Source organism: Thalassophryne amazonica, chromosome 13 (genome assembly GCF_902500255.1).
Source record: "Thalassophryne amazonica chromosome 13, fThaAma1.1, whole genome shotgun sequence".
Taxonomy (NCBI): Eukaryota; Metazoa; Chordata; class Actinopteri; order Batrachoidiformes; family Batrachoididae; genus Thalassophryne; species Thalassophryne amazonica.
The window spans coordinates 37,958,889-37,986,721 of record NC_047115.1 but is presented as its reverse complement, the minus strand read 5'-3'; the positions used below and the strand labels follow the sequence as shown (position 1 = coordinate 37,986,721).

The following is a 27,833-nucleotide window of genomic DNA, read 5'->3' as shown; positions in this document are numbered from 1 at the left end:
CTCTTGGACAACTCTTCTAATTCCTTTCAGTCCCCTGTCAGAAATAAACTGGTCGTGGTCGATTTATGGTGAAAGGATGTTCTTTCCACTTCTGGATTATGGCCCCACAGTGCTCACTAGCATATTCAGAAGTTTAGAAATCCTTCTGTAACCAATGCTATCAGTATCTTTTACAACAAAAAGGTTGCGAAGATCTTGAGAGAGCTGTTTGCTTTGACCCTTTATGAGATGTTTCTTGTGTGACACCTTGATAATGAGACACCTTTTTATAGGCCATCAGTTGGGACAGAACCAGGTGATATTAATTTGTACTGATAAGGGGCAGGATTGTTTTCTAATTACTGATATATTTCACTTGATGTCTTGACTTTCTGTATCTTTTTACAACTCCCTTTCATCATGTGTCCAATACTTTTTCCTGTGTCATTTCACATTATTGCACATAATTTCTGTAAGTATTTTTTTTATTTCTTTGAATGTGGGTATTACGTAGGTTATTACTGACATCTGGTGAAAATTTCATGTGAATAGCACCTTTAGAAATATATTTACTCAGAGAAATGGTGACATGTTAAATGTTATTTTATCTGCTGTATAAGCAGAATAAAGGATGGTTTTAATTTAAAAACATTGCAATTAAAATGTAATCTTTGGGTTATTTTTCATGTTTAGGAAGAGAAACTAGAGAACAACCTGCAGAGTCTCGCGACTGACCTTGCACCACTGTATAGGAAACTTGCTCCTGAAGCCTTCCACAACCAGGTAAAATTACATGATGAGAGCAGTTTCTCTTCTCTCATTTTATTCAGGATTGCCACAGTGGATTCAGTGTGGATCCACATGCTGATTTGGCTCAGGTTTTACATTGGATGCCCTTTCTGATGTAACTCCAGATGTACAGATGGGCCTTCTTTTTGGGACACAAGTGTACTAAGCACTTGTGCCACCATGCTGAAAAAGTTGCTTCTGGTTTTAAAATCAATTTGTAATGTTTACTAAAAATCACAAAATGACCTTAAGACTTTATTTGCCAAACATGACATCTGCTTCCACTGAGTCTCACATAAACTGAACTAAAATCTCACATTTTGTCTTTTGGTCCCTGCTATAGGTAGAACAAGAGGCAGCAGGCACGGATTGCAGGCTGGGCTTGAAGGTGGGACGTCCTTTTTCCGGGGTCACAGCCTGTGTCGATTTCTGTGCTCACGCTCACAAGGACACTCACAACATGAGTAACGGCAGCACTGTGGTAAGCAAGCAGGTGTGACACCATAACACATTTTAAAATATGACTTGTGTTTGGATGAAAAATCTGTATTTTGTTCCTATTTCAGGTTTGCACTTTAACCAAGGAAGATAACCGTGCTGTGCGTAATATAGCAGAAGATGAGCAGCTCCACGTTCTGCCATTGTACAGGATTTCTGATAGGGATGAGTTTGGTCAGGAGGAGGGCCAGTGGGCCAAGAGGCAAAGTGGCGCTCTGCAGGTTCTGTCAGCCTTCCCACGAGAGGTGGGTTCATCAGAAGCATGGTTTTGCTTTGATTTATTTATTTGTTTGAGAGTTTATTTGGTTGAGAGATCAGTAGAGTCAAGTGACCCTTTGCACCCCATGCCAGATTACATCACGTGTAAATAGCAAAGTGGAGATGGACATGCCACAGATGCACGTACACTATACCCTTTAGATAGTCAAGATTGTACCATTCAACACGGCTTTGCCTCTTTGAATGGTATGTTCCTGCTTTCACCTCATGAAATATTTGTACCATTGAACTCATAAACATTCATTATTTGTATAATATTTTATTCTAAAAAATGGCCTCTGTGCAACATTCCAGTAGATGGGATTGTGAAAAGCCGTATATTAAAGCTGCAGTAAGATTCCCGTTGCAGACTAAATTGCATTGCTGTCTTTAACTGTCACAAGAATGTCACAAGGGGACTAAACATGACTGCTGCAGAAGATGTCTGTAAAAAAAATATAAAAATCGCATTCTTCCACAGATGATTATCTGTGAGCTTTATGTTGTGTATAATGTTGTAGCTAGCTCACCCAGGTCTGTTCTGCCGTTCAACAGTTGGCAGACAACAGGCCAACAGGTAATCAGGTGTAGTTACAACGGTGGTAGGAGATGAAACGTATGAAGCCTTGTGGGACTCCAGGAAGCCCTATTTTCAAAAATCGGCTTAGTGCTTGATTTGTTTTTATTTTTTAGGTGCGTCTGCTGGCTGAGCCAGTGAAATCGGCACGTAAGAGGAGGCAAGAGGCCCGTCTGAAATCTCAGGCAGAGCGGCTGGAGAAGAAGCTGGGGCTGACCCCTGTCACTTCTGGGAAAGGTCCAAATGAAACCGCCAACAAAGGTGTTGTGTCAAATAGAGTATATGGTCACACTGTTGGAAAAACACTTTTCTAGGGATACCAAGATCTGATTACTTTATTGGCAGTTGGCAACTTGTTGGCACATTAATGCCAACAACTGGACAGGAGGGTGTACTACTATCTTACATTTATCAATCATTGCTGACAGCTAGTGGGCAGAATAAAAGCACAGTAAACCCTTTGTGTGAAGTGAATACTACTACAAGAGCTACAGTATATTTTTTTAAAAATCCATTTGTGACAGGCGGGTTTGTTAGGACACAGATGCGAGGCTCACACAAACAGCTCTGGTTGTAGAAAGACTTTAGTGGTGAGGATACCAATGGTCGGTACACGGAAAGGCAGTCGAAAAAACAGCAGCAGTACAACAATCATCAGGCTTAGGCAAGGTTGGAACAAACAGGCAGGAGGTTGAGAACACAGTGAGGCAGGCAAGACTATGGAACACGAAAGCAAGAGCTAGAGAGAAGGCACAAGGCACATCAATCTGGCGAGGAACAAACACAACCAGTGAACTTAAATAACCCCAGGTGACAATCAGCAAATCAAGAACAGGTGTGCATGGAAGGCACCAGAAACAGGGTGTGGCCAGAGAACCAAGAACGAGGAGACAAACAAGAGAGACAGCAAAAGACAGACCCAAGCAGAACATTCCCCACAAGAGCATGGCCACACAGAAAAGCAATGTATAAGAAAAAAGGAAAGAAACAAAGCAGACCAAAAACAAAACAGAAAATCAGATATGATATCAAATCCTGACAGTTTGTTTAATTTGTTATTTTGTTTCAAAAAAGCATTCAGCAGTAGCTGGATTACAGGTTGTTTTTCTTTAATGCTTTGCAAAGATGTTGAGTTGTTAAGCATATCCATGTTTTTTTTTTGTTTACAAATGTCAGATTAGATCTATGTATTGGCATATACATTAATATACATATACATAGTCACCTTAGTTCAATGATTACCTGCGTGACTTCAAGCATAAGGCAAGAGGTCTAGAACGGAAATGGTGTCATTCAAAGTTAGAAGTATTCCACCTTGCGTGGTGTGATGCTATCTTAGACTATAAGCATGCATTACTGGTTACAAAGCAGACCTATTACTCTGATTTGATCAACAAAAACAAGCATAACTCAAAGTCCTTGTTCGACACAGTGGCAACACTTATTCATGGACAAAAACCTGTAGTTCGGTCTCCTTTTACAGCACAAGATTTCCTGGATTACTTTGAGAAGAAAATAGAAGATCCCAGCATGCCTTAACCTAGCCACTACATCCTGCTATTGAGGTGGGCGCCATTACTGAGGCATTACCTAGATTTATAGAATTGGATAGTATCTCACTAGGCAAGCTGATGAAACTCGTAACGTCAGCAAAAAGCACAACCTGCTTATTTGATCCTATACCAGCAAAACTGTTTAAGGACCTGTAGCCCACTCTTGGGCCGACTGTGCTGGAAATTATTAATCTTTCTTTAACTTCCGGATCTGTTCCTAAATGTTTCAAATCTACTGTTGGGAAAGTGTAAGTACACGGACCCACAACAGGGGGCGCAAATGAACGGACAATGAAGAAAGTCAAATAACAAAGCTTTACTGTTGTGAACACGCACAACAAACACAACAAATTACAATTTCGGTCACAAGTCGAATTCCAACGGTGTCGTGTGGGCAGGCTCGACGATAGGAGACGTCTGTCCAAGTCGAACCGGAACCACCCGATTTCCTCCGCCACCGAACCCCGGGAATACTGGAGCCGCCAAGTCCCGAACTCCCAGGTGGTCACTGCCTCCGCTCGTCGGATCCGGTACTGCTGGCGAGGAACAGAAACAGTCAGATGTGGGTGCGGCTGCACCCAACAACACGTGGGGTGGAAAACACCACCTCCACCTCTAATCAGACACAACACTGTAATGTGGGAATAAGAGTACTTATCCAAATACGTCCTTCTCAGTCTTCAGTTGTTTTATACACAAGCAACAAGGTATTACTCCGTATGGCTGGCTGAGTTCGTTACCTCCTTGGTAGAGCGATATCTCGGCAATGAGGTGGAGATGCCGTCCAGCTGATATACCCCTCCGCTGATGGATGTCAGCTGTCTCAGTTGATAGGTGACGGCTGTCATCTTGGCTGCTCCTGTGAGGCGGCAGCGCCCTCTGGTGCCTGGAGCCCGCACTCCAGGCAGGGCGCCCTCTGGTGGTGGTGGGCCAGCAGTACCTCCTCTTCAGCGGCCCACACAACATCTACAGTGATTAAGCCATTACTTAAGAAACCTAATCTTGACCCTAGTGTATTGAGAAACTATTGGCCGATATCAAATCTGTCATTTTGCGCTAAAATTCTGGAAAAAGTGGTGTCACTGCAGCTCGTGGACTATCTTACTGAGAATAATCTCTTTGAGCCACTGCAGTCTGCTTTTAGAAAATATCATTCCCCAGAGACGGCTCTCACTAAAGTGGTGAATGATCTTCTGCTTGCAATGGATTCGGACACCACTATGGTTCTGGTGCTGTTAGATCTCAGTGCTGCCGTGGATCATCATATTCTACTTGATATTCTACTTGGCTGGAAAATCATTTTGGGATTACTGGGAGTGCCCTTGCATGGCTTACGTCATACTTGACCAGTCGTTCTCACTGTTTTTTGTACAGTAACACTACCTCTAACCTTAGTGACATGAAATTTGGGGTTCCACAGAGGTCCGTTTTAGGCCCCCTGCTTTTCTCCCTTTATATAGCACCCCATGGGCACATATTACAGTGTTTTGGGATTACCTTTCACTGCTATGCTGATAATACTTAGTTATACATGCCGATAACTGCTGGTAATCTTGTTCACATAAAATCCTTAGAAGATTGCTTTGCATTAGTGAGAAGTTGGATGTCTAGAAACGTCCTGCTTTTAAACGCTGATAAGACTGAAATTATGGTTGTTGGTCCAGTGAGACATCGGCATCAATTTAACCAGTTAACGCTTAGCCTAGGCTCGTGTGTCATACATCACACTGACAAAGTGATGAACCTTGGGGTAATTTTTGATCCTACATTGTCCTTTGACCTCCACATTAGAAATATTACGAGGACTGCTTTCTTCCACCTGCGAAATATAGCGATGATTCGTCCCATCCTGTCTATGGCTGATGCTGAGACCCTGATCCATGTGTTTATCTCTTCTAGATTGGACTACTGCAATGTTCTATTTTCTGGTTTACCGCAGTCTAGCATTAGGGCTCTCCAGTTGGTTCAGAATGCTGCAGCCAAACTTTTGACACGAAGCAGAATGTTCGACCACATTACACCCATTTTGGCATCCCTTCACTGGCTTCCTGTCCCAGTGAGATCAGATTTTAAGGTTCTGCTACTAGTCTATAAAATTGTTCACGGACTGGGACCTCCCTACTTAGCTGACCTAATTCAACCTTACGTACCGGTCCGGGCTTTGCATTCTCAGGGTGCAGGACTACATTGTGTCCCTAGGGTGAATAAGAAGTCTGCGGGTTATAGAGCTTTCTCTTATCATGCCCCTCTTCTGTGGAATGATCTCCCTGCGTCAATAAAACAGTCAGATTCTGTGGAGACTTTCAAGTCCAGACTTAAGATACACTTATGTTCCCTTTCGTATGGCTAGCATACTGGTATAGTTTTGTCTTGCGCGTTTTACTCTTTTAATTCATTTTATTAGTAAAGTGTACTTTGGCCTCAACTTTACCTAAATTCTGGGTCTTTTAGTGAAGCTTAGGGCTAGTGGCCGGCGATCCCCTTAGTATTTCCTGTTTTTCTTGTTGATTAATGCTGGCAAATTATACAGTATCTTTTGTCTTTCTGATGCCTGATTCTGTTTTTTTTTTCTCTCTGTTTAAAGTGCAGCTCCATCCAGACATGGGAGTTGTATTTGTGCTGGTGACCCTCCTGTCCTGTGCACCAACAGCATTTCCTGTATATTCGCTTTGTGAATTGTTCTGTAATTTGTGTCTGTAGCATGGCCCAAGCAGAGGGTCACCACTTTGATTCTGGTCTGTTTGAGGTTTCTTCCTCAGAGGGAGTTTTTCCTTCCCACTGTTGCTCTGGGGGTTAGTAAGGTTAGACCTTACTTGTGTGAAGCGCCTTGAGGCAACTCTGTTGTGATTTGGTGCTATATGAATGAAAATAAATTGAAATTGAAATACTCAATATTAAATGACTCAGATTGAGATTGGGTGAACAAATTTGATCGGGACATCCCTATTTTTTGCTTGTTGATGATTTGTGATCAGTGTTTTAGAATTTGTTGTGTTGTATAATTCCAGGTTTGAAAACTACAGAGCAGAGTTCTACAATCAAAAGAGAGCCTCAAACCTACTATGGTGCTTACAGACTACCACCTAGACCTGCCAGCGTCGGAAGGTACTTACCAGTAAGGAACCAACACAGCACTTATAGTGAGACCACCAGCAGCTACTCCACTCCGGGTGCAGCGGTCGCCATGCGGAGGGAGGCCATCACCCCAAATCACCTCGATCTGCCTGGCCTCCAGTTTGGACAGAACGGATCAGCTCTTAATTACAAAATTATGAGAGGTGCTGTGAATGGTTATTCTCCAGCATCCAATGACCAGAATGTACCCCAAAACCAGTTTGAGGATCCATTAGAATGTATACCTCCACGCAATGCCCTTAGTGACTACCCTCACACTTTTAAACCTGAGGCCAACGAGATGCACTGCTCTCCTTTGCGCAGACCCGCCCTGACCGGGAGTGCTCCTCCCTCCTCCTTCTCCTCACAATCTACCTCTGAGGGCCTCTTCAGCAGGCTCAATGGACTCCATAGGGGAGCAGGAGATGTCAAGTCAGGGAGTCATGGCCTTGCACCACTGTCCTCTCTCCCCCTTCCTCCACAAATAGCCCCTCTTGATCCAGAAGAAGTTAAACAGGAAGAGGTATGGTCCGACAGTGAGCACAACTTCCTGGACCGTGATATAGGCGGAGTCGCAGTGGCACCGTCACACGGCTCTGTCCTTATAGAGTGTGCAAGGCGGGAGCTCCACGCCACCACTCCTATCCTCAAGCCAAATCGTGGCCACCCCACACGCATCTCCCTGGTCTTCTACCAGCACAAGTCCTTAAACGAACCAGGCCACGGGATGGCTATGTGGGACGCCAAAATGGCCAAGAGGGAAAGGGACAGGGCAGAGGAGGCTGAGCGATTAGGGGCTGAGGGTGTTCAGAGCAAAAGGACGGGGAAGAAGGGAAAAGGAAATGGAGGTGTAGAGCTAGAAGAGCAAAAAGACGAAGAAGCCGAGGAGATGAAGATGATGTTGAATGTTCCCACTCGTCAAGCGTGGACTCTTCCGAGAGACGGTGTGGTGACTGTGTCCCCTTATGCTCTCACCCAAGTCACAGGCCCCTACAATCGCTGGACTTAAGTCGACCTGTTTAGACGCAGACTCTTGACACCATGTGTTTCTGCCTTACCTCAAACAACTTCAAACTGCTACTCTCAATTTTATGTCATGTTTCTTTTCTTTTCAGTACGTTTTTCTAATATCTGTTTGAGTCACTTTGTCCTCCTTCATCTCTGCCTTCAATGTGGTGAGGAAGACCAAAGTTTGTTGGATTCTTTTTTTTACTGTGAGTTTCGGTGTTGGTTTTTATTCTAAAGAGAGGTGCTTTTTCAAGCATTTTAAAGATGTTTTTAAAACTGTTTTTTATATTCACAGATAACAAAAAGATGTGATTATTTATTCTGATCATAACAATTTCTATTTAATTCCTGGTGTAAGTCAGTTTACTGAAAGATTTTCTATGATAACCTGCATTCTGTGTTGGTGGCCAGATGCTATGTTACACACTAGGATTATGGTCTTTATTTCAGCCAATGCTTCTCTTTTCATGAGATGATTTTTCTTGGTTTATACTTTGGTGCCATTCTCTTGTGCTCACCAAACAAACTCATTGCTTCACTTACTACAAATTGTCGTATGTAGCATCATTTTTTTCCTTCTTTGCCCCTGACTTTCTTTTTCTTTGAGTCTGATTTTTTTTTTTTACTTTTATTCACAGATATGTATGGCATATTAAGAAGCACTTTTTTTTTATTTTCTTACACCTAACTTGAAAAGGTCCCAATCTATAGGCCTAAATATGTATATACAGATAGATATGAATAATATACAGTATATGACCTTTTCACATTAAACATGCTACAACCCCAATTCCAATGAAGTTGGGACATTGTGTAGAATATAAATAAAAACAGAATACAATGATTTGCAAATCCTCTTCAACATATATTCAATTGAATACACCACAATTACAAGATATTTAATGTTCAAACTGATAAACTTTATTGTTTGTGTGCAAATATTTGCTCATTACCACTGTGTTACATCATCTTTCCTTCTAACAACACTCAATAAGTGTTTGGGAACTGAAGACACTAATTGTTGAAGCTTTGTAGGTGGAATTCTTTCCCATTCTTGCTTCAGTTGTTCAACAGTCCGGGGTCTCCGTTATCGTATTTTGTGCTTTATAATGCTAAATAACGCAGGCAGGCCAGTCTAGTGCCCGCACTCTTTTACTACGAAGCCATGCTGTTCTAACACGTGCAAAATGTGGCTTGTCATTGTCTTGTTGAAATAAGCAGGGACGTCCCTGAAAAAGATGTTGCTTGGATGGCAGCATGTGTTGCTCCAAAACATGGATGTACCTTTCAGCATTGATGGTGCCATCACAGATGTGTAAGTTGCCCATGCCATGGGCATTAACACACCCCCATACCATCACAGATGCTGGCTTTTGAACTTTGCACCGGTAACAATCTGGATGGTCTTTTTCCTCTTTTGTCTGGAGGACACGACATCCATGATTTCCAAAAACAATTTGAAATGTGGACTCATCAGACCACAGCACACTTTTCCACTTTGTGTCTGTCCATTTCAAATGAGCTCGGGCCCAGGTAAGGCGGCGGCGTTTCTGCGCATATTAAACAAATATGTAGGACTGCCTTTTTGCATTTACGCAATATCTCTAAAATCAGAAAGGTCTTGTCTCAGAGTGATGCTGAAAAACTAATTCATGCATTTATTTCCTCTAGGCTGGACTATTGTAATTCATTATTATCAGGTTGTCCTAAAAGTTCCCTAAAAAGCCTTCAGTTGGTTCAGAATGCTGCAGCTAGAGTACTGACGGGGACTAGCAGGAGAGAGCATATCTCACCCGTGTTGGCCTCTCTTCATTGGCTTCCTGTTAATTCTAGAATAGAATTTAAAATTCTTCTTCTTACTTATAAGGTTTTGAATAATCAGGTCCCATCTTATCTTAGGGACCTCGTAGTACCATATTACCCCATTAGAGCGCTTCGCTCTCAGACTGCGGGCTTACTTGTAGTTCCTAGGGTTTGTAAGAGTAGAATGGGAGGCAGAGCCTTCAGCTTTCAGGCTCCTCTCCTGTGGAACCAGCTCCCAATTCAGATCAGGGAGACAGATACCCTCTCTACTTTTAAGATTAGGCTTAAAACTTTCCTTTTCGCTAAGGCTTATAGTTAGGGCTGGATCGGGTGACCCTGGACCATCCCTTGGTTATGTTGCTTTAGACGTAGACTGTGGGGGGGTTCCCATGATGCACTGTTTCTTTCTCTTTTTGCTCCGTATGCATCACTCTGCATTTAATCATTAGTGATCGATCTCTGCCCCCCTTCTCGGCATGTCTTTTTCCTGGTTCTTTCCCTCAGCCCCAACCAGTCTCAGCAGAAGACTGCCCCTCCCTGAGCCTGGTTCTGCTGGAGGTTTCTTCCTGTTAAAAGGGAGTTTTTCCTTCCCACTGTGGCCAAGTGCTTGCTCATAGGGGGTCGTTTTGACCGTTGGGGTTTTTCATAATTATTGTATGGCCTTGCCTTGCAATATGGAGCGCCTTGGGGCAACTGTTTGTTGTGATTTGGCGCTATATAAGAAAAAAGTTGAAGTTGATTGATTGATTGTTGATGTATGGCTTTCGCTTTGCATGGTAGAGTTTTAACTTGCAGTTGTAGATGTAGCGACAAACTGTGTTAACTGACAATGGTTTTCTGAAGTGTTCCTGAGCCCACGCGATAAGATCCTTTACACAGTGGTGTTAGTTTTTAATGCAGTGCCGCCTGAGGGATCGAAGGTCACAAGCATTCAATGTTGGTTTTCGGCCTTGCCACTTTCATATAGAAAGTTCTCCAGATTCTCTGAATCTTCTGATTATATTATGGACTGTAGATGATGGAATCCCTAAATTCCTTGCAATGAATGTTGAGAAACATTGTTCTGAAACTGTTGGACTATTTTTTCATGCAGTTGTTCACAAAGTGGTGATACTCACCCCATCTTTGCTTGTGAATGCCTGAGACTTTTGGGGATGCTCCTTTTATACCCAGTCATGAGTGCCCTCAGTTCCCAAACGCTTATTGAGTGTTGTTAGAAGGAAAGGTGATGTAACACAGTGGTAAACATACCACTGTCCCAGCTTTTTTGAAACATGTTATAGGCATCCATTTCAAAAAGAGCAAATATTTGCACAAAAACAATAAAGTTTATCAGTTTGAACACTAAATATCTTGTCTTTGTGGTGTATTCAATTGAATATAGGTTGAAGAGGATTTGCAAATCATTGTATTCTGTTTTTGTTTACATTTTACACAACGTCCCAACTTCATTGGAATTGGGGTTGTGTTTCTTTACTTTTTAGCATTGAATTGGAATTTATTAATTGATTGAGCTACACTTAATGAAAATGACACACATATAATTCATTCTCATTCAAATCAGCATAGTAAGGAATCATTTAATGCTGGAACAATGAAGTGCTTATTATTGAGACTTAAAGGTGCAGTCCCTTTGGATTTTTTAAAATATAATTTTAATCATGAAAATAATTTTCTTCTGCATCACTATCATTTTATTTTGTCATGTTCAAATAAACAGTACACAATCTTCTATCGGCAGTATGAGAAAAATTTGCCTTGTTTTGAAAATGTTTAGGATTGACCCATGTGTGTTAAAATACAGCGGCAAGATGCTGCGACACGTGGCATAACTCGGAATCCCCCACAAAATTAACACTTCACCAGCATTATAAAATTTGCTTGAAAATGTGATATACCACAGAAATAAAGGTACTTTATAATAGCTGGATTTCAACACGAAGTCAATTTTGTCAGGTCTGTGAAAAATTAAAAGGGACTACAATTTTTAGTGCTCGCCCTTTGGAAAAAGGAATTTTAAACGTATGTTATTGGAATTCTGATGTTCTGATTTACAGATTTTAATGGTGCTAATTTTGTGTCAAAATCATAAAATGTGATGTATATCAACAGAATATTAACATTGTTTTTTTGTTTGTTTTTTTCTCTTGGGGGGGGGGGATGTTGTGGGGATACTCTAATTTGAATATAAAACTGGGTTTAGTTAATGTTAAAATTGTTTCCTGCCTACTGCTTTTGTTGGAAAACCACTTGTGAACAGCCGTCAAAACCCACTCAGATAATTGCCTACAGTAATTTTAGGTGCTTGACCCTTGTGAAGACTTTGTTTACAGATAGTGGTTTTGCAGGGTCTGAATACGGAGTTGGTGTCAACTCCGAGTGAATCAGGAATTTTTTGGGTTTTTTTTTGTTTGTTTGTTTGTTTTTTTTGTTTTTTCTGAGACAAAAGGGTTTTGTTTTTTTTGTTTTTTGTTTTTTTTTAGAATTTGCCAATGAAATTTCAGCACAAGTTACCATGACCTTTAACTAATATTCACACTTACACTGGTGGTATAAAATTTTGTGTGAGAAAATGTGTTGGACTTTTACACACATTAGCTTCTTTTTGGTGCTAATACTAGTGCAAGATGTCAGTATACACTTATTGACTTAAAGTGACGGCATGGCACTCCAAAACACCCGGCACACACTGAGCTTGTGTAGGATTGTGTACAAAGGCAGTTTTATCACTTCTTTCGGTGCTCACTGGCTGACACACTGAAATGCATCAGTGTCACCTTTAAACGATGTTTTTATGTATCCGACTTCTAAGTCTTCCACAGATGAGTAATCTCTCCTGTGACTTTCAAATGAGGTATTTGGGGGAAATCTCCACATATACACACACACATTAAAAAAACAAAATACAATGAATGTAAACAGTTTGAAACCAGCTGGTTTATGTGGAATATTTTCAACATCACATTACAAAGAAAATATTTCTTTTTGTTTAATGTGGGGGGCATTGTAATCACCATTACAATACACAACTATCTGTATCAATGAGGAACTAACAACTAGCACCAGCATTAAAAAAATAAATAATATTTAGCAGAATATGTGTAAATATGTATGTGAACTATATTGTTTTTACTGTATTGTTAAAATTGTTAATGGTGTTTAGACAATGGATGATCAGGCTTATTTTGAAACTGAATTACTGTATGTTGAAAGTACATCCAGTTTAGACTTGAAAAGAGACAAAAATTGGCATTCCTTTTGCAGATGACTGGTCTCTTTTTGGGGATTGTGAAATAAAATCATATTTATATTTTGGACTTGATCATGCCTTTCCATTTTCTATTGTTGTAATGTGTATTTATGTGCAGACCAACATTTCTCCGAGTGGTCCGCTGACTACTGGCGGTCCGTAAGTGACCCCTAGTGGTCCATGAGTATAGTGGTAAAAGATCACATTTTAAGTTAATACCATATTCTAACTTAAGCATTTCTCAAACTATTTAAAAATGACTCCAAATTCTGATAGATAGAATATATTGTTGGAGTGGCAAGCAGTCCTGTTGTTTTTGGAAATTTGGGGAATTATGTGGTGTACAATTTTTTTTATTGGTTAAGTGGTCCTTGGCCTGAAAACGTTTTGAGAAACACTGGTGTAGACAAAGTATTGCTTGCTTAAAGTTGCATATTCTTCATGGTGCGAATATACAAATGTATTGTGTAGTTCTGTTATAGACATGCTTGAAAAGAAGAACTTTTTTTTTTGCCTCCAACCACCAAAGGAGTGAGTTTAAGATGATGAATAGAGGTGGTGAAGGAAGATGAGTTTAAATATTTGAGGTCAACTATCCAAAGTAATGTAGAGTGTGGTAAAGAGATGAAGAGTGCAGGCAGGGTGGAGTGGGTGGAGACAGATGGCAGGGATGATTTGTGACAGAAGGATATCTGCAAGAGTGAAGGGAAAGTTTAGAAGACTGTAGTGAGACCATCTGTTGTACAGCTTAGGTGGCCCTATACAAAAAAAAAAATCAGGAGGTGGAGGGGGAGTGACGAAGATGGACAGGAATTGGAATAACAGGAACAGGAGAGGCCCAGGGTATATAGGGAGATAGATACTGAGGATGGAGCCACCAGGCAGGAGGAGAAGAGGCAGGCCAAAGAGGAGGTTTAAGGATGTGCTGAGGGAGGATATGCAGGTGGTTGGTGTGACAGAAGAAGATCTTTAGGACAGAGTGAGATGGAGATAAATGATCTGCTGTGGCAACCCCTAACGGGAACAGCTGAAAGAAACAGTGGAGATGTTCTCAAGTCAGGGAGGACTTGATTTAGCTAATTATCTCCATCTGCCTGAAACAGGCAACATATGTCAGACCCTGCACTTTATAAAATAATATGGATCCAAATTTGTCTCCCTTTCAGCAGGCGTCACAGTGCACCACTGAACAATGTTCAAAACACAAGTTTCAAAGGATTCAAAACATACTTTAAGTACATTGCAGAAAATATAATGGAGAACAAGAAATCCAAAGTAGTCTGGTCCACATATTGAAAGAATCAGGCATTTTATAAACAGTTCACCAAAATTTGGTTCCTGGGAGATTTTTGGGTCCTTTTTTCAATAGGATGATGACATACATGATCCGGGCACGCTGAGAATCCCCCCTTAACCAGAGAATTACATTTTTCAGAATGTCCACCTCACATTCTTCATTTTTAAAAACATCTGCATACAGTGCATCTGGAACGTATTCACAGCACTTCACTTTTTCCACATTTTGTTTTGTTACAACCTTATTTCAAAATGAATGAATTTTTTTTTCCCTCAAAATTCTACACACAATACCCCATAATGACAATGCAGAAAACGTTTTTAGAGATTTTTGCAAATTTATTTAAAATTATTTTAAAAACTACAAAATCGCATGTACATAATTATTCACAGCCTTTGCCGTGAAACACTGAGCTCAGAGGCATCCTGGTTCCACTGGTCGATCTTGAAACAGACTAGTGACTGACTCTGTGTTTGATACGTCGCCAGCTTTTTGGACTCGGAGGATGCCGTAGCTGAGCGGTCGGGAATGTGACGCAGCGGCGTTGAACGGGCAGAACATTTTTACTGTCAAGATGGCGACATCGGAGCCGGTAAGAGAGGCGAGCGAAAGCTGGAAAATTCTTCACTTTGCATAAGTCGGCCTGTCACATATTCGCTGTGTTACGCAGGGCTCATGTTTATTCTTAAACATTTGGTGCGTAATCCTGCTAGTATGGACGAATTACTGGGTTAGCTGTCAGGTGTGCGTCGGCTGGCGTGGATCACAGTTAGCGTTTTAGCATCCGTAGCGGTGCCTGACTTTGTTGGCAGGGAGGGACCGATCGCTCATTCAAACTCACTTAAAGGATTCGCTTGAACGCAGCTGCTATATTAAAGTCAACACTACATAACAGTTTTTAACTGTTGGTATTTGTGAGCGTCCATATTATGAGTCAGTCTGTTAAATTCTGTATAATATGGGCACGTGTGCATCTCGTTGCTAGTTAGCTTAGCCTCACTGATTGCTAACGCTAATTGTCAGGCTGACTTTGGTTGTTTTTTTTTTTTTGTTTTGTTTTTTTTGTAAAATTAAGCTAATGTTAACCGTTTCTTTAAGCTACCACTTAAGATATTCAAAATTGTCATGTCGTAAAGCTAACTACCACGGTCACGGCGAACATTTGAAGTTGGGAACGTAGTGTTATAGTGTAAATATTTGTTAGTGTTGGTGCTCTCTGGGTGTTGATGCTAGGTCAGAAATCAATAATATATTTTGATCAGTGTGGTGGCCTGTCTGCTGACATTATTTAGAAATGCAAGAAACAGTTGTACAAAACCAGCTGTTGTGATAATCAAGTGATGTATTAGTAAACTATGTCTTGTGGTTTATGTATTTGGGATTGTAATATTTTAGAATTTTGGGTAATGTCTCAGGAATTGTGATGTAAACGTGCCTTGTTCAAGAGGAGTTCACTTAAAAAAATACTTTGTCATAAAACAGTTACCTATCAAACATTTGAGTTTTCTCTCAACTTACAAAAATGGGCCCAAAGAAATACTTTACTTCACCCACAAATTGCTGAAAAAGAAATACATTGTACAGGGTGCCCGCAATCGAACTCTAAGTGAATTCAAATATTTTTCCAAATTGCTTGTAATTGCCTGTCACAAATATTACTATATAAACTTACTGTACAGTATTTGTGCACAGTCTTGATTTTTTTCTCTCTCTAATACCTTGATATTGCCTGTTGTGTGCTATGATTATGTAGCATTTCCAGTCAGTTTATAGTCAACAGATGCTCCTTGTCTGTGGACTGTCAGGGGAAGCTGCAATATTTGGAGACAACCCATGCAGAAGCATGGAAAACATCCAAAATTAAATAAAGACCCTGTGTCAGACTTGAACCCAGAACTTTTTATAAGGAAGTAACCACTTAACACACCTTGCTGCCTTTGGCTAAACAAATAATTGTTAAAAAACATAAAAATCTAAAAAATAGTTGGCAGGATAACACTTATTAATGGTATAGATGTACTATGTCTTACTGTTGAATTATGATGACCAATTAAAGGGCGCATTGCTCTAGACTGTTGAATTAAGCACCAAATCACAACAAAGCTGCCTCAAGGAGCTTGACATGAGTAAGGGGTAGTGTGCCTTAATTGAGAGAGTGGCATCAACTCAGAACATGGCGCCAACTGCACTGAACTATTGAATGACTCTTTAATGTTTTCAGCATTTTTTAAAATCATTTAACCACATACAGCAACACATCCAGATACAGGTGCTATCAAAATAAATATAAAAGTAGTTAAGCTGTCAAATATACATAAATTTACCATTTATGGTGATTTATTTAATTTAAAATCTGATTTATGCAACTGCAGCTCTGTAACTCCGTGTCATGCAGTGACATGTGTGACAGTTGTAAAGTTCTCTGTCACTGGACTATGCTTTATTCTGGACTAATTTGACTCTCAACAAGCTTTTCTTTCTACAATCATCAAGCAGTCATTGACACCACAGGGAAGGCATTGTGAGATCAGTCGGCATCTTGGGGTGCAGGGCCAGCATCCATCCATCACCTTGTCAGTTTCATGTTAGTAAGACTACATTCTAGAAGCAGACTACAGTGACTCAGAGAGGTTCCCCTCAGCAAGGTGAAGACCAAAGCTGAGGTCATCAAATGGCAGTTCTCTAATCATAAAGATTCAGAAATCACCATTGGTATAGAATGACAAAGTCTCACATTAGTGAGTACACTTGGGATTATTGCTTTGTTTGGTGATTACTATTATTATTTGGTGATTTTTGCTTTGCAGACAGGGTATAAGTGCCTCTTGTAATATGAAATCTGTAATGTTGACAACTATTCAGAGACAAGCAGGGGATTTTGTTGTGGGGAGGTAGGGTTCTTTTTTTCATATCCAAAGTACGCATGTGTGTGTTCTCAGAAAGTAGCTGATACTGAAGATCAACAATCTGAGAGCCCTGCTGTTGTGAATCCGGAGCAGTACATCAAACATCCCTTGCAAAACAGGTAAGGATTGCTGTTATTGTGTATCCACATTGCTGTTGTTGTGGAAATTACTGCAATTGCAATGTGGTAAATGTATATGTATGTGGTAAATGTATGTTATAGGTGATATTATACAATGAGTGGCTCCTTGTCATTTGATTGGTCCTTTGTATGTCACGTGACATGAATTATTCGAAGGAACTAGTGTTTACCTGACAGTATTATAGGCCTGGTGGGTGACAGGCTAATGAGAACCCCCACCAGGTCAGAAATATTTTGTTTATAACAGTTGGTCCATATAGGGACATCGTTTTCTAATGGTTTGCACATTGGACTGGGATGCTGTTGATCTGGGTTCACTTCCGGAGCCAAGCTCCGAACTGGCACTTTGGACAGGTGTGCTTTCACAGTACCCAATGGCCATGTTTTGGCCTCAGGTGAAAATTAAAAAATGCCACTGTCTGTTTGATCCCCTGGAGCAAAAGTACATTCTTTTATTTAGTTAATCAGACTAATCAAAAACACTTATCTGACTTATTCTTATCAGATTTAATCAGTTTTCATCTGTTCATCAACAGGGTGCACTGTGGATTTATCAATGTGGCTTTTGTGGAAGGGCCTCACTCCACATCCCCACACAAGGCTGTTTTTCCACAGGCTACAGTCTCAAAATGCACACACTGCTGGAAAGGCTCTCAAACTCGTAACAACACAAAAAATTAAATCACTTGACAACTTCAGAAAGAAAAATTGGACTTTTCAGATTGAGGCAGGGTTACGTGGGATCTGGGTTGCCTGATCACATTTTTACTTGTACCGGACAGTCAATCATTAATGTAGAGGGCTGCCATGTTGATGCAGCTTTTGGATGAGTTGGAGGTAAGAGCAATGCGTTAATTCGATTGTGTTATTGACTCTGGCTACGGTGTCAGCTGAATCACTACAAAAAATTAACTAATCTGAGCAACAGAGGCTTTGATGAAAATTTAATTGACTGTTGAGTATGTTTGCAGCATGCCATGCTGTACATGTTATTATGTTGTGTCCTCAGCTGGGTTGACCAAATGACTCACAGTTGTACACTGACTCATCTCTGCTCTGGTGTTGTCAGTGGAGTAACTGCATTATAACCTGTGTAATCTTGTTTTGTCATTCATTGTGTAACTTGAGTATGAATGTCACTGTGGGTCCTGGGTAGTGGGTGGTCAGGCTTCAGATGATGCCTTCATTCTGCCCTTGGTAGCCCCACCCTTCCAGAGGAATTGATGAAAGAATAAAGCCTTCATCATACACAAAGGTTCCATTTGTAGTGCTGATGATGAATGGGTTTCCCACTGCTTTACCCATTGTTGAGCTTTTCATTTAGACTACAAACTCTGATCTTTTGTAGATTACTAACTCAAAGGGAAATTTATCTTGGACCCATATGCTCCCCTCAGCTCCTACAAAGCCAGAAGGCACATAAAGATCATGCAGTGTGAAATTATTTATGCAAAGCATATTGAAGTGCATGGTTCTAGCTACAGTGGGCAGTGCCAGGTGGTACCGCCCAGTACTGCAAATTTCCCCCCAGCTCTCAGCTTCATATTTTCTCTACCACCCAGCACGAATTTTTAAAAAAATGAACTGAAATGTTCTGAACTGAAAAATGAAAAACACCCTTAGTGTTTCATTAAAATAATCCAGAGTGTCAGTGTCAGGGTCAAAACTTTGTCTGAATAAAATAAACGCCTGCCTTAAATAAGCCCCAGGGATAATGTGCATTAGAAAGATTACATTTGGTCAAGTCATTCTTTTTTCTAAGTTCGCTGTGGAGTGGTGTGTTAAAATCCTAAAGTCTGATTTATGCTTTTGTAGCTCTGTGGCCATGCAATGGCACTGACATGCATGTGACCATTTTAAAATTCTCTGTTGCGTATTAATGCACTTTACAGCACGAACAGTGGCTTTTTATGGATTAATTTGTCCCTTAACGAGCTCCACTTCTTAAATACAATTGTCAACCTCCAAACCAATGGTACATGTAACTTTCCTCCATGAATTAGGGGTCCTTTGCACATCTTTATCCGACTCCGTGTTGTGAAGTTAGCCATATTTTTGGACTTTTCTGCCGAATGCATTTGATCCGTGATCGAAATGTAATTGTGTGCACGCTGCAAAAATTTTTAAAATATGACTGAAGAGGAAGGAGTGAAACCAGAAAAGTGTCAAATCACAGCCTTTTGTGGTCTCTGTCATTTAGTATGTGTGCGGGTTCACATCTCCGCAGAGGGTTCTGATCTAAAGCTTTTTGGTTCGTCACACCCAGGGATATGTGTGAAAATTAAGAGCAAGCAGTAAGCAGCATTTTATTAATAATCGCCGGCATTGAATTACGCCCTGCCTCGTTTAGGTCCCGTGTCTGAGCACTGTTTGAAAAAAATAAACACCCGGTCTTTTAATCAGAAATACAGTACCCACTTTCCTTGAATCGGCGAGTGTCGGCGCTGAGCCTTGTTTCATACCTCTGTTACTGGGCACGTCCAGACTGCTCTGTCTGGTATATGTGAGGGGTTTTTAATAGAAATGCATTGTGATCAGATGGGGCGTTTTGTGTGATGTGAGTGAAAATCCAGTATATATGGTGTTTATTACATGGAAAACCATAAAAAGCATTGGGACTTTTGCTTTTGTCCCGTGAGTGTGAATATCTGGTTTATACAATAACAGTTTAGGCAAGTTTTACTGTACTTTGAAAACATATTTTTGCACTAGTGTGAATACTAATGACTTGTTTTCCTGTCTTAGATGGGCCCTGTGGTATTTCAAAAACGACAAGAGCAAAAGTTGGACAGAGAACTTGCGTCTCATTTCCAAGTTTGACACAGTGGAAGACTTCTGGGCGTAGGTTTTCTCTACTAATCCCATAAAGTGCTTATGATTTCATTGTGATGTACAGTTGTGCTCATAAGTTTACATACTCAGGCAGAATTTTTTATTTGATTTTATTTTTGGCCATTTTTCAGAGAATATGAATAACACAAAAACTTTTTTGTCACTCATGGTTAGTGGTTGTGTGAAGCCATTTATTGTCAAACAACTGTTTTTACTAGGGTGGTTCAAAAAAATAAAAGTTGGAAATTTATTACTTTCACCCCTTCATTTTATGATGCTTTGGGAAAAAAGAAAGCCTGCCAAATATTTTTGTCATACATTAATATTTAGAGGTAGCACATCATAGCTGAAGGTTGTAAATATATCAATTATCGCTGCCCGAGTGCCCGTGCAATAGGTTATCCATTATCCAGTATCTAATCACATCACTTATAAAGAGGATAGAAGTTAACCACCTGACAGACAGTTCCTACTTGCTCAGCGAGAGAAAGGTAGAGGATGCATGACAGGCATAGATAAAATACAAACTGCCAAAGAACAAAGAGCAGAAAAAAGGAAAGCTGCAGAAGCAAAATACAAAGAGAAACTGGAGGAGCCTGGACCATCTAATGTCTCACTACCTGACACTGTCTCCAGCCAGAGTGAAGAGAACACAGAAAGTCCAGATGAAGAATTTATGCCAGTGCCACAAAAAGCCAGTAAAATTAAAGCTGTTGTAACACCAGGACTTGCAGCAGCATTGGATAGGACCAAAACAACAGACAGAAGTGCCACCTATATTCTGACTGAAACGGCAGCAAGTCTTCGTCATGATGCAAGCAACTTAAATATCATTATCATGTAAAGGATGTTTTCTTATGTTACACAGCTGTATAATTGGTTCTTGTGCTGATTCATACATTTTGGAATATTAAGTACTGCAAGGCATAAAGAATATTATTGTTTGGAGCTAGATCAAAATATATGTGGAAATATATAAAGCATAGACTTATTTAAATGTATCAATAATGAAACAGTATTTCATCAATAAAATGAAAATGCAATGTTTGATTGTTACAAAATCTTCGCTACCCCAGTATGTAGGTGTTGTAGGAGCATGATACATGTACGAGAAGAACTGCATCTCACAATTCATGTTTTAGTGTTAACTATTTTATGGGATATGAAAAGATTTGATTTTCCAATGTATTGCTATAATTTCTGTCCTGACATATCAATATTAAACTGACAGAAATAATTTGGAAATATCTGGAAATGACCATACTATATGACAAAGTTATTGCGAGCAAAATCTTTAAGGGCTGTGTGCTACCAGTAAAAATTATTAGTTTTATGAAATTGTACATGTGTTTTTATGTTAGGTACAACAAATTTAGAGGGTGAGACTTGAAGTTTTTTGAAAAAAAAATTTTGACCATTTTTATGGACCACCCTAGTGTTTACAGACAAACTGGCCCTTCCTCAGAGACCTAGTATTTTTGTCCCTTGCCTTCAGGTGGGGGCATTAAAATGGGTTGCCTGCATGCATCTGTTACATGAATTCAGGGCTGAGCAGTAGTCCACCAAGAGTCAAATCGGTGCAGGTTTTTCTTGCTACTGATCACCTCAGCGGATGATTTTGCAGATGATCAGCACTTTTGAGTTAAGCAGAGTAACTCATCAGTAAAACCACCTGCTGAGACAGTTGTTACAAGGAAAACACTGCACTGTCTCAGCCTTTGCTGCCCACCAGCACACGAGTGGTTCCCAAAATCAGATCAGAAAACATTGGGATGATATGGAAACTGCAAAAAACAAAACAAAACCTGCAACCATCCTTTGCTTTGACTTCTAATTCATTACAGACAGCGTGTATAAAAGATATTTCATGTTTTGTGTGGTCAGCTTAATTTCATTTAATATACATCCATTCACACATTTCAGGTCTGCAAGATAATCCAAAAAAGTTGGGATGTGAAAGTATTTACTACTTTAGAAAGTGTAAAAAATAAACTTGCTATTCCTTTTCACAACACTTAACAGATGTTTTGGCATTGAGGATACTAAGTGGTGAAGCATTTTGAGTGTTATTTCATCTCATTCTTCTTGCAGACATGTTTTGAGGTGTACAACCGTACGGGGATGTTGTTGCCTTTTGTTGATAATTTCTGCTCACACACTATTGGGGACAGGTCAGAACAGCAGGCAGGCCAGTCCAGTATCTGTAGCTCCTGCTTCCACAGCCATGCCTTTGCCATGTGCAGAATGCTGTTTTGCCTTGTCTTGTTGAAAAATGTATGGGTGACCCTGGAAAAGATGTCTTGAAAGCATCTTATGCTGCTCGAAAATCTCAGTCTACATTTCTGTATTAATGCTGCCACCTTTGCCAAGGGCACTAACACAACTACAACCCCTGGAAAAAATTATGGAATCACCGGCCTCGGAGGATGCTCATTCAGTTGTTTAATTTTGTAGAAAAAAAGCAGATCACAGACATGACACAAAACTAAAGTCATTTCAAATGGCAACTTTCTGGCTTTAAGAAACACTATAAGAAATCAAGAAAAAAAAATTATGGCAGTCAGTAACGGTTACTTTTTTAGACCAAGCAGAGGGAAAAAAATATGGAATCACTCAATTCTGAGGAAAACATTATGGAATCACCCTGTAAATTTTCATCCCCCAAAACTAACACCTGCATCAAATCAGATCTGCTCGTTAGTCTGTATCTAAAAAGGAGTGATCACACCTTGGAGAGCTGTTGCACCAAGTGGACTGACATAAATCATGGCTCCAACACGAGAGATGTCAATTGAAACAAAGGAGAGGATTATCAAACTCTTAAAAGAGGGTAAATCATCACGCAATGTTGCAAAAGATGTTGGTTGTTCAGTCAGCTGTGTCTAAACTCTGGACCAAATACAAACAACATGGGAAGGTTGTTAAAGGCAAACATACTGGTAGACCAAGGAAGACATCAAAGCGTCAAGACAGAAAACCTAAAGCAATATGTCTCAAAAATCGAAAATGCACAACAAAACAAATGAGGAACGAATGGGAGGAAACTGGAGTCAACGTCTGTGACCGAACTGTAAGAAACTGCCTAAAGGAAATGGGATTTACATACAGAAAAGCTAAACGAAAGCCATCATTAACACCTAAACAGAAAAAAACAAGGTTACAATGGGCTAAGGAAAAGCAGTCGTGGACTGTGGATGACTGGATGAAAGTCATATTCAGTGATGAATCTCGAATCTGCATTGGGCAAGGTGATGATGCTGGAACCTTTGTTTGGTGCCGTTCCAATGAGATTTATAAAGATGACTGCCTGAAGAGAACATGTAAATTTCCACAGTCATTGATGATATGGGGCTGCATGTCAGGTAAAGGCACTGGGGAGATGGCTGTCATTACATCATCAATAAATGCACAAGTTTACGTTGATATTTTGGACACTTTTCTTATCCCATCAATTGAAAGGATGTTTGGGGATGATGAAATCATTTTTCAAGATGATAATGCATCTTACCATAGAGCAAAAACTGTGAAAACATTCCTTGCAAAAAGACACATAGGGTCAATGTCATGGCCTGCAAATAGTCCGGATCTTAATCCAATTGAAAATCTTTGGTGGAAGTTGAAGAAAATGGTCCATGACGAGGCTCCAACCTGCAAAGCTGATCTGGCAACAGCAATCAGAGAAAGTTGGAGCCAGATTGATGAAGAGTACTGTTTGTTACTCATTAAGTCCATGCCTCAGAGACTGCAAGCTGTTATAAAAGCCAGAGGTGGTGCAACAAAATACTAGTGATGTGTTGGAGCGTTCTTTTGTTTTTCATGATTCCATAATTTTTTCCTCAGAATTGAGTGATTCCATATTTTTTCCCTCTGCTTGGTCTAAAAAAGTAACCGTTACTGACTGCCACAATTTTCTTTCCTGATTTCTTATAGTGTTTCTTAAAGCCAGAAAGTTGCCATTTGAAATTACTTTAGTTTTGTGTCATGTCTGTGATCTGCTTTTTTTCTACAAAATTAAACAACTGAATGAACATCCTCTGAGGCCGGTGATTCCATAATTTTTGCCAGGGGTTGTACATATCATGACAGACCCTGGCGTTTGGGCTTGTTGTTAACCATCTGGATGGTCCTTTCCGTCTTTGGTCCAGAGTATGTGACATCCATTTATTTGATAAAAGATTTGGAATTCTGATTTATCTGACCACAATACAAATGTTTCCACTATGTGATAATTTTCAGTCAATATTTGTTTTGGTTTTTGTTTTTGTTTTTTTTAACTTTTTCTTTTGCTTTATTCACTATTAGTAGCAGGTGTTCCAACAGCCACAGTTGTGATTAAGCAGCTCCGCTGTTCAGGCCCTGGAGAAAAGAGAGGGAGGAAACAAAATGTAACAGAATGCATCTTATGGCATGTAGCTGTTCAAATTGTGACTACGGTTCACTGCCCACAAATATCTTCAACAAAAAGTTACGTTTTGGGTTTTTGTACCCCTCCGACCTCACTTTCATCATTGATAAAGTGAGAAATATGTAAATCATATGTAAACCTTTCTTTGAGGAATGTTGTTTTGAAACTTTTCAGTAAATTTCTCTTGCATTTGTTGACAAACTGGAGGTCCTCTGGCCTTCTTTGCACCTCCAGTCTTTCATAGATACTACTTTTGTGCAAAATCATATTTCCAATCACCTGTTTGAAGTAACATTGTTTCTTCATTCATTCATCTATTTTACCTCATTACTAGCCCTAAACGTGCTTGTCCAAACTTTTTTGGAATATGTTGCAAGCCTTTAATGCAAGAATGTATGTCTATAGTAAGCCCCTCAGGGTCACCACAGCAGATCCCATGTGGATTTGCATGTTGAATTGGCACAAGTTGTACACCGGATACCCTTCCTGACGCAACTCCGTATTCCATGGAGAGACCAGCAGGGGTGGGGTTTGAACCGGGAACCTTCCGCACAGACCAAGTGCACTAACCACTTGGTCACCACCCCTGCTATCAAGAATGTATGTATGTATGTATAACAAAAATGAAATGTTGACCACACAAAACATGAAATATCTTTTTTATTTATTTATTTTTTGCATTTACCATACTGTCCCAACTTTATCTGATTTGGGTCGTGTAATTTATATGTATTGAGACATGGTGCAGACTTTTTAGTTAACTACAAATGTGTGCAAGATGACCCACTGATTATGTCTGGTTCCACAACTGTGCTGCTTACAGATTATACAACCACATACAACAACCAAGCAAGCTGGGATTTGGCTGTGATTATTCCTTATTTAAGGTAAGTTTTTTTTTTATTATTATTATTAAACACATGTAATTCTGGTTTTCATGAATGTACAATCATTACAGCTGTTCTCTGTTAAGATAATTACAGTTTGTAAAAGTACACTGAGAGAGCAGTAAACACCTCAGTACTAAAATTAGTACTCATTGTTTTCATATGTGCCAGGATGGGATAAAGCCAATGTGGGAAGATGACAGGAACAAGCTGGGAGGGCGATGGTTAATGACCCTCACCAAACAACAGAGACACAACGACCTTGACCGCTATTGGATGGAGACAGTAAGTCTGCAACTCCACTACAGGTGCTTGAATGCAACTCCTCTTCTGGACGTTTCAGAATTGTGTGATTCATGTGGGGGGTTATGGTGTCTATTGCAGCTATTGTGTTTAGTCGGTGAGTCATTTGATGAGGCGAGTGATGATGTCTGTGGAAGTGTGGTCAACGTCAGACCTAAAGGTGACAAAATATCCATCTGGACGAGCAACTGCCAAAACAGGGAAGCCATCATGACGATAGGGTAAGAATGCAACATGTGCATGTGAAATAATGGTGCTGACTGCAGACAACCACTAGATGGTGACAATAAGCTGTCATTCAAACAGGTCTTGCACCGGTGTTCACATCAGGGCTTGCAGCCAGAATTATTTTTTTTCCCAACTGGTTCATTCTGAACAGAAATGGTATTTTAACATTCCCGGTTTTGGGTTCCATCCCAAAATTGATGTTCCTGAACGGGTTAGAACAAAAAAATGTCCTTCCCAGGCTTGTTAATAACATTCTATTTCAGCTGCTGGACACTGTATGTAGTGCTGTAACACTCCCACGATAAACAGAGAAGAAGACAGTACAGTGTTCTGTAGCAGGCAGCAGAAGCGGGACACTGAGTAAAATAAAACCTTTTAAGAGAAACACAGTCCGTGCTGCTCATCTTAAATAGACTTATTACGTATTTAAAGAGAAGCATTGTGTTTGTGTTTTCTTAAAAGACACCGCTGTCTTGCTCTCAGCCTTGCAGACTAAAATAATGGACTGAGTGCTAATCAGCTGCAGCTAAAGCTTCAGTTCTCACATGATCATTCATACAGTTCTGTTTAAAATACAGTATAAAACCATTCACACACTGAGTAAATATAAAGTCTTAAACTGACCTGTTACATCATTTCAGTTGGATTCGTCATCACAGCCTGGCGATAAGAGGTCCTTGTTCTGGAAGATGTCGTCTGGGGAATACTGTAATTCCTTATTGTTGAAATTACTGATGAAACACAGCATTTTTAAAGAAGTCCGTCATCACAGCACTCCAGTCAGGCATCCGTCGTCTCGAAAATAAATTCCATAAAAATTCCAAAAAAAAAAATAAAAAGCATAATAATGCCAGTAAACTCAGTGTTTTTAAAGAAGTTCCTTGATGTTTGTCTGCTTTGGGTGCATTTCTCAGTGTGAAACACAGGACACAACACTTTGTCCCGCCAGCAACAACCAAAATAATTGAATGACAGGAAGTGAACCTCTTCGTGTCATTGTCAACGGAAACCTTTTCAAGAATGGAGAAAAAAAAGTTATTTAACCAGTTACCATTATTTTAAGATAACGTTTCTGTTCAGGTACATAAAAATATATAAAGATTCTGGTTTTTGTTCCTTGAACTAGTTCAAAGCCTTGGCTCACTTGTTCCATCTTGTCTCCACAGTCAACTGTATAAAGAGCGACTGAAGCTCCCCATGAAAGCCATGATTGGCTACCAGTCACATGACGACACATCCAGCAAGAGCGGATCCACCACCAAGAACATGTACTCAGTTTGAAGAAATTTCCCCATTTCGATTTGCTGTAGATTTAAATAATTTACCAACACACATCATGACATTAATTTTTATTTTTTTTTTTTGGGAGTTTATCAACTACTGTAGTGGAGTTTTTCCTTTTTAATGAGAAGAGTTGTTCATACTGCGAACAGCTGGGGCTTCCCCACTAAAATTAATCACGTGTTGGCTGCAGTTGTTGTGTTAGCAGACGAGAAGTGTCTGGTTGAAGCTGTCAGATGTGAACAAGAGAACAATTATAATCTGCTTGTAGATTTAAAGAGTTTTGTAATTAACACCAGTAATTGCCCCTAGTTTACCTGAAAGGAGCCCCCCCCCCCCCCCTTTGAAACCCAGGTTTGGAGTTGCAAGCAGACCCTTCCAATCTATAAGGCCCTGTGTGTATTATGCTGAATTCTCACTCCTTGCAAAGTGTTTTGCCACCTCAGAGTTAAAGATGTTAGACAATGTATCCTGCCAGAGCAAACTTAAAAAGTTTAATAGTCAGAAGTGTTAAGTTAGGCTTTTTAGCCAGCTTGATGACTTTACCCTATAGGATGGTAAAAACTGTGGTCACACTCCAAAGCGTAGGATTTGGACAGATGGCCATTTATTGTTTCAGCCATGCTGGAATTACAGAATCATGCTTGTAGTACTTTTTGATCTCCCCCCAATTTATTTATAATGTATGCATTGCAGTTGAAAGACAGTCACAGAACAATTTTTTT

General features: G+C 40.0%; 2 protein-coding genes across 3 annotated transcripts in view; both read left to right on the top strand.

Annotated features, from left to right (window-relative positions):
- Window positions 1-8,553, top strand: part of tet1 (tet methylcytosine dioxygenase 1) — an 86,687-nt gene extending 78,134 nt beyond the window's left edge. Inside the window, 5 exon segments of the mRNA XM_034185346.1 lie at window positions 673-762; window positions 1,112-1,249; window positions 1,335-1,511; window positions 2,218-2,362; window positions 6,663-8,553. Coding sequence (XP_034041237.1) covers window positions 673-762; window positions 1,112-1,249; window positions 1,335-1,511; window positions 2,218-2,362; window positions 6,663-7,777 — 1,665 coding nt within the window. The 3' untranslated portion in view covers window positions 7,778-8,553.
- Window positions 8,554-14,584: 6,031 nt separating this feature from the next.
- eif4e1c (eukaryotic translation initiation factor 4E family member 1c) lies at window positions 14,585-27,588 on the top strand. 2 transcript variants are annotated; one of them, XM_034185348.1, is made up of 7 exons: window positions 14,587-14,718; window positions 17,066-17,151; window positions 19,918-20,013; window positions 25,233-25,296; window positions 25,468-25,581; window positions 25,681-25,820; window positions 26,994-27,588. In XM_034185348.1, exons 1-7 carry the CDS (start codon window positions 14,701-14,703, stop codon window positions 27,106-27,108), a joined length of 633 nt encoding a protein of 210 aa, XP_034041239.1. In that variant the 5' UTR covers window positions 14,587-14,700; the 3' UTR covers window positions 27,109-27,588. The 2 variants fall into 2 exon arrangements, with proteins under 2 accessions (XP_034041238.1, XP_034041239.1); XM_034185347.1 differs by having other exon boundaries at window positions 14,585-14,718; window positions 25,468-25,820.
- The last annotated feature ends 245 nt before the right edge of the window (window positions 27,589-27,833 follow it).